Raw genomic sequence first — 16,891 nt, 5'->3', positions numbered from 1 at the left:
AAGAAATCTTGCTAAACATTTTCACCTCCACATATAATTTTCAATAGAATAGAAGAATAAAGAAGAAGAGGAAAAGTAATTTTTGTATGAAAAATGAGTTAAAAAGTTAGCAAAAAAAAGCTATACAATGTGTCAACAACCACCTGTGACTATATAAAACTTTAGGTTTATGTCATTTTTCATTCATTCCATCAGTGTCTGTCAAGTAAAGCATTAGTTCATTTTACATAAAAATATTTAAATAAATTCAAGTTTTGTGCTGAATATAAATATAAATCCTTAAAGGAACTAAAAGACTCAATTTAAAAAGTGCAAAAAAAAGGAAATTAAATTACATCCATAATCATGAATCAGTTCACAGTGACCAGTATATTGCTAATTCTCTTACAAGTATCAAGATATGCACTCGGTGCTGGTAAAATTGTCCCTGTGGCTGTCGATAGTCAATCAAATGGAAATAAAGACTTAAAAACTGAGGAAGCACGATTCCGTGATCCAGTCATGCCTGAATATTACGATAGAGATCGTCAAGGATTTGTAACATCAAGTTATGGTAACAATAACAGCCCATACGACCGTTATGGACATAATAATAATTTCGATAGAGCTGCATCGCAATATTATGCAAACAGATTTCCAGGTGGATATGATAGTCGTGAGAGATATGGAAATAGTAAGTTGTAGAAATTGGAACTAAGTGAATTTTCTACAATATGATTCAGAACACGATTAAACTCTTAAAATTGCATGACTAAGTGACTCTATCCTATACAGATTCCACAAACTACAACGCACTCTCCTTGTTACTTCCTTTTAAGATCACTTTTGTGTCTAAAGCCTCAAAAAATTCGAGAACATGGCTCAAAATTCAAGTTCATTTCATTCACATTTCAAAGCTCACAATTTATTGCGGAACTGAAAAACATGTGCAGTCACTAACACCTCATAATTTATAGTCATCATTACTTTTTTTGACAATAATAAATCACATTACAACTCAAGCATTAAGAGCTATAATTCATCGAATTTAAAACTTCTATTATTATTCTATTTAACAGCACCAACATTGACTGGAAACGCATACATTGACAACAAATTGAACTATCTTAGTTCAGCTTATGGAGCTAAATTCCCATATGGTGCTGGAAGTGCTGTTTTTGGACCATATGGAAGTCCAACAATTGGTCAAGCTGGTATCCAAGGAGGTCCACAAACTGGCATGACAGGTTTAGGAGGTCTTGGTAGTCTTGGAGGTCATGGTGCTCCAGGATCAGGACTTTTGCCACCAGAACTTGAAGCTAAAGCCTCACTTTTATTACCTCTTGCTGGTGCAGCTTTGCTTGGTATGAATTTGTCAATTTTAATGAGTTTTTAGTTCCAAAATATTAAAAATTTCATTTGTATCTTTTAGGAATCGCAGCTTACGCCCTCGTATCAGGTCCAGGACTCGCCTTAGCAGGTCCAGTCATTGGCAAAAGACGAAGACGTTCAGCCTCATTCGATCAAGCACTCGAAAAGCATTTAGCATATCGCGCACACAAGCAAAAGTCACAAAAACATTAAATTTAAATTTCTCATGCTGAACCAAAAAAAAACACAATTTCGCGGGTAATGATTATAATTATGACAATGATGATGATGAGTTACAAACACAAAAAACTTAACGGACGTAATACAACGACGATGACTTAGAACAAAAAAATTGCTTAGAATTTATTGATAATTGTAAATAGAATGTGATGAAAAAAAGTTTTAATGATAATAATTTGAAAGTTTTTTATTAAAATGCCTTGAACCTTCCCAAAAAAAAATTATTCATCAAAACCGCACAGCATTTTACTACTTTTTTGCTCCTCTTTCAGTTTTGGCATTTCAAATGAATTTAATTATAATTACATCGCATTAACATTAATTATTCATTTCATAGTCAACACAATACTTGATGATAATGATGAATATTATGCGATGATAATTCCTCTTCGAGGCATCGCTATCTTTTTCCTTTTTTTCTACATCGTCTCACATTCCAATGGAAGAAAAAAAGACAGAAATGAGATGAAAAAAATAAGACGGAAAATTCAAATGAAGGAAAATAAATGGAATGGTATTGAATTTGCTGTTTATTGGTAAGTTAAGCGCATTTTTTGAATTAATTTATCATTTTGTGTGGGGACGCTGTTCATTAATTAAGGTAATGAATATTCAGAATCAACCCATTCCCCTCCTTCTTTCCTAATTCTAATTTTTTTGGTTTATTTCCTGGAATTATGCTTCCAATTGAAGCTTAGGTTCCTACAATAGGCTTTAAATCTGACTATATCGCTTGCCTGGCCACAAAGTTTGTAACAATTTTTGAAACTAAAACCTTCCTAAGCCATGTTGCTTCTGTAGCTCCACTTTTAGATGAGACTTTTACGGCCTGTTTCAATAAAGTGGATTATATCTCGAGTTCGGATTATCCACTTTATTTTCCTGGAAATATCTCCAACATTTAGTCATTTTTTTTGCATCTTGGTATTTTGTTTCATACAATAAAGCAGACCTCAAAGTTAAACTGCTGACTTTCTGGAAGGAAAAAGATCTCGAGGAAGAACCAAGTGTATTTTGAAGTGAGCAAGCTCTCGAGAGCATGCATATTGTCTGTTTGGATTTTGCTTTCCCGAAATCCCCCGGGATGGGACTCGGATGGGAGATTTGCCGGTCCCGGTCCCGGTATCGAGAAAGCATAGTTTGGATAAGTCAATCTCAGAGTCAATTTAGGTCATTATAATTGACATAAATTAGTTTATTGCACCCCAAAATGAGCTCTTATTTTCAATGCCATGCTTGATGCTGCTATGCAAATTTCTCTTTATAAAAATTACGACAAACTGTTTCACTAGAACAAAAGCCTGCAAAAGATGTCTGCAAAAGAAATGAATTAAATCAACAAGATTTTCTTATTTTCTATTTTGCCTTCAAGATTCTCTTACACAACAATTTCAGTCATAATTTCATTCATCATATTTAATAATCTAATTAAATAAATAGAAGCAGCAGCAGCAGCTTTATATACAATTACTTTTGTTGGGAATGGGGTGAAAATAATATTGAAACGGGGGAGAGTTTGGAAGTGGTGTTGATATAGGGTTCTTGACAGTGAGATCGACCGAGATGGTGCTGATAGAGTTGGTAATGCAATTGGCATCGGTTAATGGCTTCAGAAGCAAACTAAGTGATAGAGCAAGCTTCAGAAGTCTACTAAGGTAAGTTAGTAAGAAGAGAGACCAAGTCTACACATACTTGACAAATTAGTCAAAATTCGAAAACTATCAAATAGTAAAATTTTTGGGCAATTTTCATTCGACTTTAGTAAAATGAAGGCAAGAGGGATGTCGATTTTTAGGTCAAAACCCACCATTTATGGCAAAATTTTTTAATTTGCTGGGAGATAAAGATAAAAATTCCCACAATCCCACTACCTATTATCTACCCTCCTGTTTGACATTGTAGCACAGGCAGTCACCTCAGTACCCGTTCGCCAAAACGTCATTTATGAACGATCTCTCGAAGATGAAAATGAATGATATTGTTAAATATAACAGAAAATGAAAGAGTTGCAATTAATTTTGCAATCATTCATACTTGAAATGAGCGAATAAAATACAAATAGACGAAGAAGAAGGACGGAGATTAAAATTATTAAAGTTCCATTTCTTAAGGTTTCATGGCTACAAATGGCTAAAATATGTAAAGGTTCTCGATATTTCCTTGGGTTGCGGTCTCGAGAATTTCTCAGACATCAGGAAACCTTAAAGCAACCTCCTTTGCTTCTTTTCCTTCACAGATTCACATCCTCGTCATCATTTCCACTTCCATCTACCTTTAATTAAAAAAATGTTCACCATATGTACATCACATCCAACAAAAAATGATGATCATTGCAATATGAGTAGCAAAAACTACATTTTTTTTTTTCTATTTTCCATCAAGCATTGTTTGTGTGTGAGACATCCAGGAATGAGGCAATAAATGATTCAGATCCAATTACAAAGATACATTTTTCTTTCATATTTGTGTATTTTGTGTCCATCCATTGTTAGATGCTCATCTATATTTATGAAGTATTTTTATGTGTAACTATCACAATTTTCATTTCTTTTAATTTACTGCATGAGTAGTGGATGTGGAAATCAACACAGATAGACGATTTTTTTTTTGTACCTTACCTTAGATACTTTTTCATTTATTTCAAATGGCTACTGATGTACTCAGTCATACGTTTAGTTAGATAACATAAAGTATGGAAAAGCGATCGTGGAAAGTGATTCATGTTCCTTGTGGTAAAGGTTTGGTTGTTCTGATATTAAACTTATTAAAAGCCCTAACAGACAAAGAGCATACTCTGAGTATACTCACTTTTGTGAGCAAGCTCATTTGTATGTTAGGAGACGTTGTGAGCAGACGGGAATCTGGAGTGTAGAGCCAAATTTGTAAAAGCGAATCTGTCAAAGCAAGAGCAAGGCATCTGTTGTTGAGAGTTTAGTCAACATGCCGGAAATCTAGATTACTCTTTTTGAGTACGTTGGTTCGATTCCCACCGAAGAACAATTTGGCAATCATTATAGTACTCTATATGACAAGGATTTGCACAAAATTACAAGATGATGACAAATGATCACATAGATGACCAAAGAACTCATTCAAAAAGTAGCTGTCAATAGAGAAAGCATTGTACCTTGGTATTAGAAATTTGACAATCGGTTACCATCGAAAGAGCAAGTTTCAGGCACTCGATTTGATGTGTTATTATTTCACTTAGTTATATGTCTAGTTTTAAGATCTAAGAATTGCATAATGAAAACATTGATTGTCCTTACAACTAGACAAATATAAAACTGTCTCTTAGGGATGATACCAATGTAGGGTTATGGTTTACAATTGATCTTTAAGCCTAGCGAACGAAGTAGATGAATCGGACCTTGTCAGGACAAAAAAAAGAAGAATTCAGTTTGATTGTTGTTTAACTGGACATCAATGACTCATCAAACTAACAAAAATTCAGTAAAAATCACCACAAGGACAAATCTCCAATGTCCAGGTGATGCTGATATTTTTCAATCAACCGGAAATGTCGAAAGGAACGAGAAAAGTGAATATAAAAAAATGTGCTGAATTCACAGAATTTTTTAGCGCATTTTTGAAATTTTTTTCAAAAAGGTAGCTTAATAAGACACTTTGTTCGGTCGTTCGGTCGGCTGACGCTAAAAACTTTTTAACTAGACATCGTAGAGAGCTCGGAATGGTTTTAAAAGATCAGTTCCATAAAGTTATTGCGGCGCCGGCCATTTAAAACTTTCAAATCAAAGCATAAATACTATAATTAACAATTTTTCATTTTCATAACAACAAAAACACGTTTTTTCATTGTTTTACAGTGTATTTCAATGTTCTTCGAATTTTTAACAGTGTTTACTGAACAAAATTTAAATTTGTCATAACCGTTACATGGTTTGAATTAAAACTAGAGTATCGGGTAAAAACCCAATGCGGATATATTCACCCCGTACCATAAAAAGTCTCGCGGGTAGGCCAAGCGAATGTTTGAGGGATCAAGCTCCAGCGGGTAGGCCAAGCTTCGCTTGGCGAATGTTTGAGGGATAAAGCTCCGGCGGGTAGGCCAAGCTTCGCTTGGCAAATGTTTGAGGGATCAAGCTCCAGCGGGTAGGCCAAGCTTCGCTTGGCAAATGTTTGAGGGATCAAGCTCCAGCGGGTAGGCCAAGCGTTTCAATGTTTAGAGTTTCAATGTTCAAAGTTTCAAAAAATCATAGAAAACATTGATTTTGAAATTTTGTATGAAAACGAAAGTTTTTTGCTTTTTTAAAAGCAACGGCTGTTCCTGGCATGCCCAAAAACTAATCAGCTCTTCTATAGAGCAGCACGGATCGTTTGCAAAAAGCTAGAAGTCTCTACGATGTCTCGTTATTGAGATTTCTTGCTGATTAACTTGTTTGTTTGCTTGTTTGTTTGTTTGCTTGCTTACAGAAAGCGAATTTTTCGATTTTCTCAGCAATGCCTCAACCAATTTCAAATCTGTTTTTTGATTATGGTGTGGAATTCCAGGCACAAACTTTTTGCGATAGAGCATAACTTGCCATTATGCTTAGTTTGGCTGAAAAATCCAAAAAACTGGTTTTCAAATCTGAACAAATTCAATACATTCACACGTGAAAACGGTGTGAATATAAAAATGTGCTGAATTCACAGAATTTTTTTCTATCAATTTTATTTTTTCAATCAAATGTGTGATAGCTAACATTGAAATAGAAACGCACGTATGGAACATCCAATCTCGTCTCCCCCAATCCATTTCTATTGTATGTAAGTGAGGGCAATTGACTCATTTTCCATTTCTTCTTTTGACTTTTTTTTATGTGGGAATATTCATACAGCAAATCGGTAAAAATCCAATGCAATCAATCATAAAAGAGATTTTGATGAATGTTCACTTTTTTTAACGCTTCTATTGAAGCATTTGATGGATATAGAAGTGAATTATGTTGGTATCAAACAGAATAGAATTGAATTGATAGAAACATTTGTAGGATTGTGTAATTCTTTAAATCTTAGTCAAGTATTTTTATTGGATATTGAGTATGTAAAACTGGGGAACTAAGATGATTTTGTAATACTAAAGCAACTTTCCCGAGGAACAAATGAAGAAGGCTCCGCCACTACTACTATAGAGGGGAATTGGAGAAGCTGAAGTCTGACTCCGAAGCTGACCAAATGTCAAGTGCCTTCTCGTTGTATTCCATGATATCGCTAAATGCACCGCTGGTGACCGAGCTATATGCCAGGATAAGTACATTAAAAAATAAAGTGAAAGCCAATCCAAACCACCTTGTCTGAAAGGTGGCAGCTTCACAATCAGGCTAGGGATGGTAAGGCTTGCAACCGACAATTTCCGAAATCAACTTGTGCAAAGAAATCAATTTAAGGCAGCTTTCATTTGGTGTTAATAAATGTGGTTTAGCTGGACGATAAAAATTTCGTGGCGGAATCCTTCTTGATTTGTGTCGCACGGGATTGTGTCTGTAGAACTGAGGAACTTGGCGTTTTATGCAATACTAATAGACTAACTAGTTAGACATAGACTAACTAGTTAGAATTAGAAATTCCATCCACCCCAGAACAATAAAAATCGAAAATTCTACCAAAATTGATTTCCCTAGTCTAAGTCCATTAAACCAACCATAAAAGTGTGGCTGATAAACCAATAAAACTTATTTAAATTTGCTAGACAAACAATCATTTTAATTGCTACCCACAAAAATGAAATTAAAAATCACAATCCTCAGCATAAAAATTTAATTATTAAAAGAGATTTTTTCTTATTTTGCCAATTTTCCTGACACAAAAAAAGCCACTCAAAATACACACGTGTGACAAAGATGAGTGCACCAAAGAGGGAGAGAGAAAAAATTGTCACAAAAACAGAGATGGAAAGAATAAAATTAAATAAATTGTTCAATTTGAATAATTGAATCATTTATAATTGAGCGTTGAATTATCCTGTTCTGGTTTTTAATCCACATCTGAAATGAAAACACATCACAATATTTTTAGCTGGATTTAATGGGAAAATGGATGGGATGAAGCATTTTGGGAAGATGTTGGAAGGGATTTTACGGAAGGAACTATGTTGTAAGTTAACAGTGATGAAATAATGTCAGCTCAAAGTGCGGACAGAGGATTTGCACAAATTAGGTGACAGAAGCAGCAACAGTGTCCAATGGAGAGCATTTTGTTGTAACCCATACATAGGAGCATAGTTACAGTATGCAAGTATTTTGCAACTAACAAGACCCAAACATATTTGAGTAATCTGACTATCATTGGCCATTTATTCTACATTACTTAGAAATAACAGAACTAGCTAAATTCGACACTTAATAGAAGATAAGGACAGATAATGACTTCAATCAATCTACAATGCTATTTCCGTATTCAAGTATGTCTTTTAACTGCTGAAGAAGCCTTTAATGGATATCAACATTTCCAAAAACACCATTCGGGTTTGTTTCCCAGACACTCAATCCAATGAAAAATGTTAAGGTACATCCCAAATTATAAAAATTCTAGCTATAAACCGTAAATTCCTCAAAATATTTACATCAGTGGTGGGCAATCTTTTTCCTGTCAAGGCCAGGGTTACTGCACGCCTTTTTGGTAAACCTCGAAAGAAATCGTACATGACATACGGTTTATGGCACATCCAAAAAATTTGGCACCTCAACTACTGTGCCGCGGCACAAAGGTTGCCCACCACTGATTTACATGATAAAATGCGCTACCAGAACAATTTTCCCACAAAAATTCTAAACCAGAAAATATTTTATTGTATATGCTGTGATAATAAAAGTTTTATCTGACAAAATTGAAGCTTATGCAGCGTCAGCCAGTACAAAACCGAAGCAGAAGCATGTGAACGAATGAATAAATAAATAAAAAATCTATTAGAGAAAATTAAATGACGATTGAATTATTGGAGGAGAAAATGAAAATTAAATTGCTACATGTCACAATATGCAGCATAATAGAATGGAACTAGACTCGAGTATATTTATCATTTAAGACTATTAGGATCATGTCAATGTCTCAATTATAAATGATCCTTTTTAGTGCTAATTAACAAAACAAATTTGATAAATGGAAAATTTTGTTCAATAAAGAAAATTGATTTGAAATTTAATTTCATTTTCTGGTCAATTGGCTTTTGTGCCTTTATATCAAATTAAAAATCGTGCATGCTGCCAAAAAACCGTAAATTTAGTGCAGTTTAATGCTGCCATGTGATTTCTTTGTAGACTTTTCCTTTGAGAGAATTTTAGACTTCGGGAAAATTTTCTCATTCTCAATTTTTCATCGCTTCCTCTCATGCTCAGCTAATTCCTCTCTCTCAGCTCTCTTTGTAGACTTTTCTCAGTTTATTTACATTTTCACAACACAACACACGTTTCTGCACACACAACAAGCACAAGAGTTTTTTTTTTTCTTTTTTTTGTACGGCAATTTTCCGACAAGAAAGAAAAATGAAAATGAAGAAAAAAAATGAAAAACCAGAAAAATATTTTCCAATTGACTGCTTCAGTCGACGTTTGTGTTTACGGCAATCGAGACGCATTTTTGTGTATTTTTTGAACGGGACAGAGAAAAAAAGTCGGAAAAATTCAGTAATTTGATGAAAATTTCGATTGGAAATTTGTTATGAAATATTGAAAATTTCGATAAATTGTGAATTTAAAATTGAAAAATTGAATTGAAAAAGTCGGAAAAATTCAAAATTTTCAAATCATAATAAAATTGAAAATTGACATAAAAATCCACAAAACTCTCACGCGTAATTAAAACCAAGTGCAAGAAGAATTTTTTCTTATTTATAAAATCATAATTCACGTTAAACGCGCGATTAAATCAAGACAGACATCATCAAGAATGATAGAAGAGTATTAATAAGAAATATTACACAAGTGAAGAAGATAAGCATGTGAAAAAAGTGCATAAAAGAAATAAGTCAGAGAAGAATTTCTGTCATTAAAATAAAAAAAAAAAAGTCAGTGCTAAAAATAATAAGAAGGAAGATCTTATTTTCTTGATTTTTATAAGACAAGTGTTGTGAAAAAAATAAAAGTTTATTTTGATATTGAAAAATCATTCGAGAAAGAGTTCGGGACATAAAATAAAAGTATGAACGGAATTTATTATGCTTCATTGCAAACATTTTTCCTTTTCTTTTTTTTTTTTCGCGAGGGAAAAATTGCAAATTTTCATATTTTTTTATTAATAAATGGAAAAAATATTTTCATCATTTTTATTATTGTGATTAAAATTAATACTTGAGAATTATTCACATAATTTATTCTGCCGGCTCATCATTCAGGCAGCATTAAATAGTGATCGGATGATGAATTCATCACAGATGAGATGTTGATGAGCAATTTAACTGGGAGGATTTGAAAGATTTCTAGAGACATTCTGGAATGTTTTCAATTTCTTGAATTTAAGCCTATTTTCTGTTACAAACTATTAGATAGAACTCTAAATCGATTCAAATTTTATTTGAAGTCGAGTTTTTCATACAAAATCTGAGTCGACTTCGAGCTTTGCTATTAAGGTTTCCTGAAGTTTCAGTTTGTACATATTTTCGAAACCGAGATCGAGACTGATACTACAGGGAGTTTTTCAAAGTCTTGATCTCCAAAACCCCTTAAAAGACAAAGAGATCGATTTTAAGTACTGTAATGTCATAGTTTCTGTACCAAGAAAACATGCTATTTGTCTGTTGGGACCCTTACAAGCTAAAGGTCTTGAAATTTAATTCACTAATTAAAATTTGTGAGCAATTGAATTCAAATAATTCACAAAATCTTTGAAATTTCAATAAAATTATCATAGTCACAAGTATTTGATTTTAATTAAAATTTTTTGTTGAATTGAAAGCAAAATTTTAGGATTTCGATAATCTCAATTAGAAAATGCTCAAAAAAATTTTTTTTAAAAAATATTACTTTCAATTTTAAAATAAAAATTATTTCAAAATTTGATTTTGAGCAAAGTTTTCATAAAGTGTTTCCCAATCTTCAGTAGCTATAAATGTTAAAAGTTAGTTAAACGCAAGTATCAGACACTTTCACAATTGTTTTCAAATAATAAATCGTAAAATTCAAGTAAAATTGCAATTTTTAAAATTTATTTAAGTATGAAAAACTCTATAATTTTATCAGTTTTTGCTATCAATATTCTGATTACGAATTTTAAAATCAAATTTTGTTCCTAACTGAAAATTGTAACTAAATATAATTAGCGACAGTTTTGAAAATTCATCATTAAGAAAATAGTCAAGAACTTGACAAAATCATATAATTTGAACAAATTCATATACAAATTTACCAAAGAATCTTTAAGTGATCGTTCAACTTATTCATAAAAATTAGTGAAATCTTTAAAAACCACAAAAATTAAATTTTTAAACCATGAAAATTCAAAATTCTCCTAAATTTAAATCCATAAAGTTTAAAATGAAAAGTAATTTCAACGAAAAAAAAAGTCTGCAAAAATTCACAAATCAAACTAAAACATTCGATAATAAACTTTCATCACTTTTTCTTCTTGCCTTAAAACTTGTAAATTTTCTCGAAACTGCAGTCGAAAAATATCCACGCATAGAATCTCAAGCAATTGTCTTAAATCTTTCAATATATTGAACTGTTCACAACAATTGCTTAATTATAAAACTTTGAAATCTTTCACTTGTCGGTAATTTTCTCATAAACGCTTCCTCATTTACTCTTCAAAAAATCTAAAAGAAAATCTCAAAAAGTATCTAAAAATTGCTTAAAAAAAGAGGAAAAAAAATTAAAGTGTAGTCATTTAAATGAGATCATGTAAAGATGTTCAGGAGCTGAGAAGTGAAAAGTTAGTGTAAACATTTTAAATTGTTTGTTCGAGTAAACAGAATTTGAAAGGGGAAAAATCTTGTGTTTGAACAATTTAATGATCAGCACAGTTTTTATTGAATGGAGATGTTGCTGTTTTCTCCATTTGATGCTGTGGAAATTGAGAATATTTCAATTGAAATTTAATGAAGAAACAAAAAGCGTAGTAAAAACTTATTGTGTGGATTGTTTTTTTTTGGTATGGAATGGAAACAAGATGTTAGGGAAAGGATGTATGAATTTTTAATAGAGTTGTTTGCTGGTAAATTTGTTGATTTTAAGTGAAAGATAAATTAAATTGTTTGGAAATTAATTTTGTTAAATTGACATTAAGTTTCAATTAGAAAATTAATTTGAATTTTTTCAATTTTAATGAACTCAAAATTTTCGTGATTTTTTGAATGTTTCAATTTCCTTAAATTTTTAATTTTATTAAATTTCAACTTTTATTTGTTAAAAAGAACAAAACTAATGAAAATTTAGATTAATTTTAAAAATTTAAACTAATAAACTTCAACTCAATTTAAAATGATTTTTAACAATACCGAAGAATTCTTTCAAATTTTCAAATAGAACTTAAATTTTAAATTTAAACACAAAATTTTGTTTAAAATAATAAAATTTGTAGTAAATAAAGTTTAAAATTCAGAATTAAATACTATCGAAAAATTGTGTTTTGTACAATATTTTTAAAATCGAAAATCATGAAATTGTAATATCTACCAATTTTTCCAATAATAATATTAATTAGGGCTATTTAAATAGTATTTAGAGATTAATCAAGAATTAAATCAAAAAACAAAATTTAAAATTCAAAATCTTCAAATTAAATTTCATTTTAGATTTTAAAACTTTACAATATTTTAAAAGATTTCTTCAAATCCTTTAAAAATTTCAAAAAATCAATTTCTTTACTTAAATCCGATTTAAAATCCAAGCATGCATTCAAATAGGCCAAAAATCATCGCTTCCATATCTCCAATTATGAAAACATGACATGCATTCCAATTTTAGACACAATTTTCCATTTATTTATTTATTTATTCTCATCCCACCTACTTTGAGTCAAATGCATTCAAATTTTCTATCTATATACATTACCATCAATTCCATACGATGATTAGCTAAATCCATACACAAAACTTCTTGCCATCTCATCTCCCTATTGAATTTAAAAAATTAATATCAAATAACAAAAATTCTTTTCACCTTTAAAAATTTATAACATCTTGTTTACTTTTTCCGTTGTTGAACGAAGAATGGAGAAGAAAAAAAATTTCAATTCATTGACTACATCGATGGATGAAAATTGGTTTCATTAAAAATTCATTGTGTAAATTTTCCATTTCCGTGTGAAAAATTGTGAGAGGAAATAAAATATGAAAATTGAATTTTTATAAGGTGATTGGATTAGTTTTGGGATTTTGATTAGGATTTTTTTGAGTTTTTGGAATTTTTTGAGATTTTCAAGAAAAATTTAAATTTAAAAAATTTGAAACACATTTTTTGCTTTGAAAATCAGAGCTCGAATTTCGAATGAAGTTGAGTCGCCTCAAGTCAACTTTTCCATACAAAATCCAAGCCGACTTCGAGTTATTGACTAAAAAATGGGTCAAAATTAGCAATCACGTTGCTTATAGACCAGCTTCCCATCTTACTACTAATTCATCGATGCATCAATGATTTAACGAATACGTTGTGTTGTTCGGGCTATATAATTACTTATTGGTTCTATGTCCGATAAGCGCAGCATGTACGATAGCGTTTTATGGTACACAAATGCCACTACGGAACCTAAAACCAGTCTTTCTGTCTAATAAGACCTGTCAAATTCAGGACTCAGAAATTCAAATAAAATCTGCGAAAATTCTTCAATTTTTACAATTTCCAGATGAGCTTGCGACTTGCCACATCGCCTTGCTATATAGCCATAATTCAAGTAAAATCACCTTCAGCCTCAATACAAATTGTACAATAATTAAAGCAAATAAAAGTCAATCAAAATTTAAATGCAGCTATTCCAACACAAAATTGTTGTACAAACAAAACTTTACAGTATGTGGTCGATGCATCGATTGAAAATGCACAAAAAAAATTTAATAACAAAGAACAGCGTGCGGAATTGAACTAAAAATAGAAAGCAAAGTTTCAAAACTAACCTCAAAAACCACAGCTTTTAATCAATTACTTCTTCCTCCTGTTCGACAAAATTTATCGACATTGAAAATTTTTGTTGCAGTCAGTGAATTAATGTTCATTATAAATCATTGAAAAGGCACCAGTAAAAAGTAAAGTTTGTCAAAGACTAAAGTTTATTCTTTTCTAGTATGTGTGTATGCACAAAGTGTCAACATTGTGGTGAACAGCTCGTCCACATTGCAATTTAAACAATGTCAGTGCACTTGAAAAATGAACACACATGTAGAGGGGTGCATTGATGATGATGGGGAAGCGACAATGCATTGTAAATAGAGCAGAAAATTGTTTAAACAAACGATTTTTCATTTTCATGCACAATTCAGTCACAATTGGGGAATTGATTTTACTTCCTATATGAAGCATTTGGAGATAAATTTGAATTTCATGTGGATTTGTCAGGAGACTTTGAGATTCTTTATGAGCTAATTCTTGGGGAATAAATTGTTAGCATGAATTGCTGTTTGTTTTGGTCTTGAAGTTTGAATTTGTCATATTGATTGGAAGTCTTTATGTATTGTGTTTGTGGTAATATTCTCCATGTTTTAAAGTTCTATGAGATTGATTCTTAATTAAGAATTTTAAAGTGTAGATGTGATTGAGGCTTTTTTGGGGTCTTATGGATGTTTCCCTTTAGTTATTTGGCCACTAAATAGATAGGGATCCCATTGAGTGATAGTTAAAGGGGTTTAATGGAGCCTTTAGAGCCCTGGCGGAACCTACTTAACTTGTGTTGCAGAATCTGGGTTATCTAGCCATTTAAAGTCAAATCTATCGTTGCAAGAGTATGGCCATTTCAACCGAGTTGTTAGCAAACAGACCGGATCTCTGTATTACTCTTTTGTGAGTACGTAGGTTTGAATCACACCAGAGACTGAACTCTCAATCATTATATACAGTGTTGTCGATGTGACAAGGATCTGCAAAATACCCACGTCAGTTTCGTTTTTAATTTTTAATAAACTCCAAATTTAGGTCCAGTTGATGTCTAGTTCTAACCAGGGTTGTTAAAAGCAGAATCTGGACACATTTTTCCATCTGACACATTTTCAAAACACACCAGATTTTGTTTTTAACAACCCTGGCTCTAACGTACTCTCTTTTACAATCAGGAAAGAAAAGCATTTCATATTAGTCATAATCCACACAATCTATCCCGAACAACGCAAGTCGGTTAATCGATCTAGAATCTAGCACCAAACTGACATGACTTTGACATGAGAGATGATTTGAAATGAATATAAAATGAACCCAGCACTTAGTCGCTGCAACGTCTGTCTGGGTCGAATTCTTGATCGATTAATCGATTTGTTCCTAACAGACAAAGAGCTTACCCTCAGGATACTCAATTTTGTGAGCATGCTAATTTGTATGAAAAGAGTATTTTTGAGTATGTGAGCATGCTCTTTGTTTGTTAGGGTGTGCTAATCGAATAATAATAGAAAATCAATAATAAAGCTTCTAATTCTAAGTTTCGATTAAATTAGTAAATTTAAAGTGAGATTTTCCTCATGCGGCTCTTTAAATGCCAAAACAAAAAACAGTCAAACTTAAAATCCTCATCGATTTTCCTTCAATCTATCCAACAATCTAAAAATAACTCAATATTCATCAACAAAATCTGTTACTATATAGTCACATGTTCGATTTTCACACAGTTTCAATTCATTTAATTTTTTCACACAAAACAAAACAAAATCATCAAAAAGAAAAATCGAAACTGAATGAAAAGTCTCAAGTCTCTGCAAATTGTTTACGCATTTGGCTATGGGATATGCCAATAAATTGTTAATTAATCACCATCAACGTCATACTATAACAAAATTCCTTTCATTATTCACTAATTTAAATCTTATGGATGAGAAACTCAAAAGATGTGAGAATGAAAGAATTTACAAGACATGAATAATGTCACTCATCAGCATGTATCCATTTTAAAATTAACGAATATACATAATTTTGATTTTTTGTCTAAATCATTAACATGAATATACAGTAAAGTGAGTAAAGGGAATTAAATTTAATTCCAATTAAAAAGAAAAATCATTATTAAATTAAAGGTGCTGAAATACTTTCATCATTGACTCACATCCTGCCTGCCTTTTGATCATCATCGTTAACCTGTTGAAATAAGTAATCAAATCTCGTGTCATCATCAAAAACACATTTTTTGTGTGCACTTAAAACTGTGAAAAAATGAGTCATAAAAATCGACATGAATTGAATTTCAAGCTATGAAGCTTGATGAGCCAATTTGTGTCTGTAAACACACGCGGTCTTAAATTTCCAAAAGGAAAAAATTTTCATCATCATCGTCGGATGTCGGTGAAATTTTGATGAATAAAAAGTGAAAGGCAATTAGTTTGGCGATGATTTTTCGCATCACACAGCACAAATGTGATGCTACAATGATGATAAAAATACATAGTCAGAAATATGTGTAGATGTTCCACATATGTATACAGAATTTTTTATTGCCAATCTCAATGTCTCAGAGGCAATAATCAATGTATTTTCATGTAATACATTACACTTTTTACATGATATTTTATTGCTTACTTGCTTGCTGTTGATTCTTGTCCTCACTCCAGATTTTGACATTCACTGTGTTCTTATAACATCCGATGAACAATTTTTGCGATTTCTGGAAATATAGAGAGGAAAAAGATACATTGTAGACAATATTGGGAATATGTTTGTGGGACAGAGGCGCATTTCTGTGAATGGTAAATTAATAGAGGATCTTAAATGAATTGCCAACAAAATAAGTCAGAACTAAGGTTAGAACTAGTCAGTAACTGGACAATAACAAATCAACGTCTGTATATTAACTAGTCATTTCATAATTTTGGCAATTCGAGAGCATAGTTGCAAAAACAGGTTCCTGTGACAGCCACATGCAACATATGTCACATCTGCCGGTGAATAGGCATTGCCTGCGATCAGGGTAGACCCGCGACAGACGTTGTCTGCAATAAATGTCATTTTGATGCGATTAATATTTTCTTTAGATTTATGGTCCTAAAAACCTGGCATAAAATCACTCAAACAAAAGCAGGTCCTCAAGATTGACTTATATGTAGCAACTCAAAAGTCAATTCTAATAGTTGCATGCTCTAAAAAATACCAAACTGTCTTCAAAATTCAACAAAACCTTGCAATATATTTTTTCAAAAAATTGAACACAAGTACATAAAAGTCATGAAAATCGAAAATAA

The 16,891-nt window shown here is 31.8% G+C and overlaps 2 protein-coding genes across 3 annotated transcripts in view; both read left to right on the top strand.

Moving 5' to 3' along the window:
• Positions 1-201: 201 nt before the first annotated feature.
• LOC139092093 (uncharacterized) lies at positions 202-1,795 on the top strand. The gene is made up of 3 exons (XM_070642378.1): positions 202-673; positions 1,059-1,343; positions 1,412-1,795. The coding sequence occupies exons 1-3, from the start codon at positions 346-348 to the stop codon at positions 1,561-1,563; spliced, it is 765 nt and encodes a 254-aa protein (XP_070498479.1). The 5' UTR covers positions 202-345; the 3' UTR covers positions 1,564-1,795.
• Positions 1,796-9,145: 7,350 nt separating this feature from the next.
• The window catches only part of LOC139092090 (uncharacterized), a 39,135-nt gene continuing 31,389 nt past the window's right edge, over positions 9,146-16,891 (top strand). For both annotated transcript variants that reach the window (XM_070642374.1, XM_070642373.1), the window contains exon 1: positions 9,146-9,727. The gene's annotated coding sequence lies outside the window, so the exon portion shown is untranslated. The remainder of the gene's footprint in view (positions 9,728-16,891) is intronic.

The sequence above is a fragment of the Chironomus tepperi genome, unplaced genomic scaffold (assembly GCF_022539635.2).
Source record: "Chironomus tepperi strain 1889 unplaced genomic scaffold, CSIRO-AGI_Ctep_v1 contig_293, whole genome shotgun sequence".
In the NCBI taxonomy this organism is placed as follows: Eukaryota; Metazoa; Arthropoda; class Insecta; order Diptera; family Chironomidae; genus Chironomus; species Chironomus tepperi.
The sequence above is the reverse complement of the archived record's forward strand: the minus strand, read 5'-3'. Positions and strand labels throughout refer to the sequence as shown.

What these genes read in the sequence shown, in the direction of transcription:
- LOC139092093 (XM_070642378.1), top strand. Translation starts at nt 346, where the DNA reads ATGAATCAGTTCACAGTGACCAGTATATTGCTAATTCTCTTACAAGTA. An exon ending in TCGTGAGAGATATGGAAATA is followed by an intron (nt 674 to 1,058) that starts GTAAGTTGTAGA and finishes TCTATTTAACAG; the next exon opens with CACCAACATTGACTGGAAAC. An exon ending in TGCTGGTGCAGCTTTGCTTG is followed by an intron (nt 1,344 to 1,411) that starts GTATGAATTTGT and finishes TGTATCTTTTAG; the next exon opens with GAATCGCAGCTTACGCCCTC.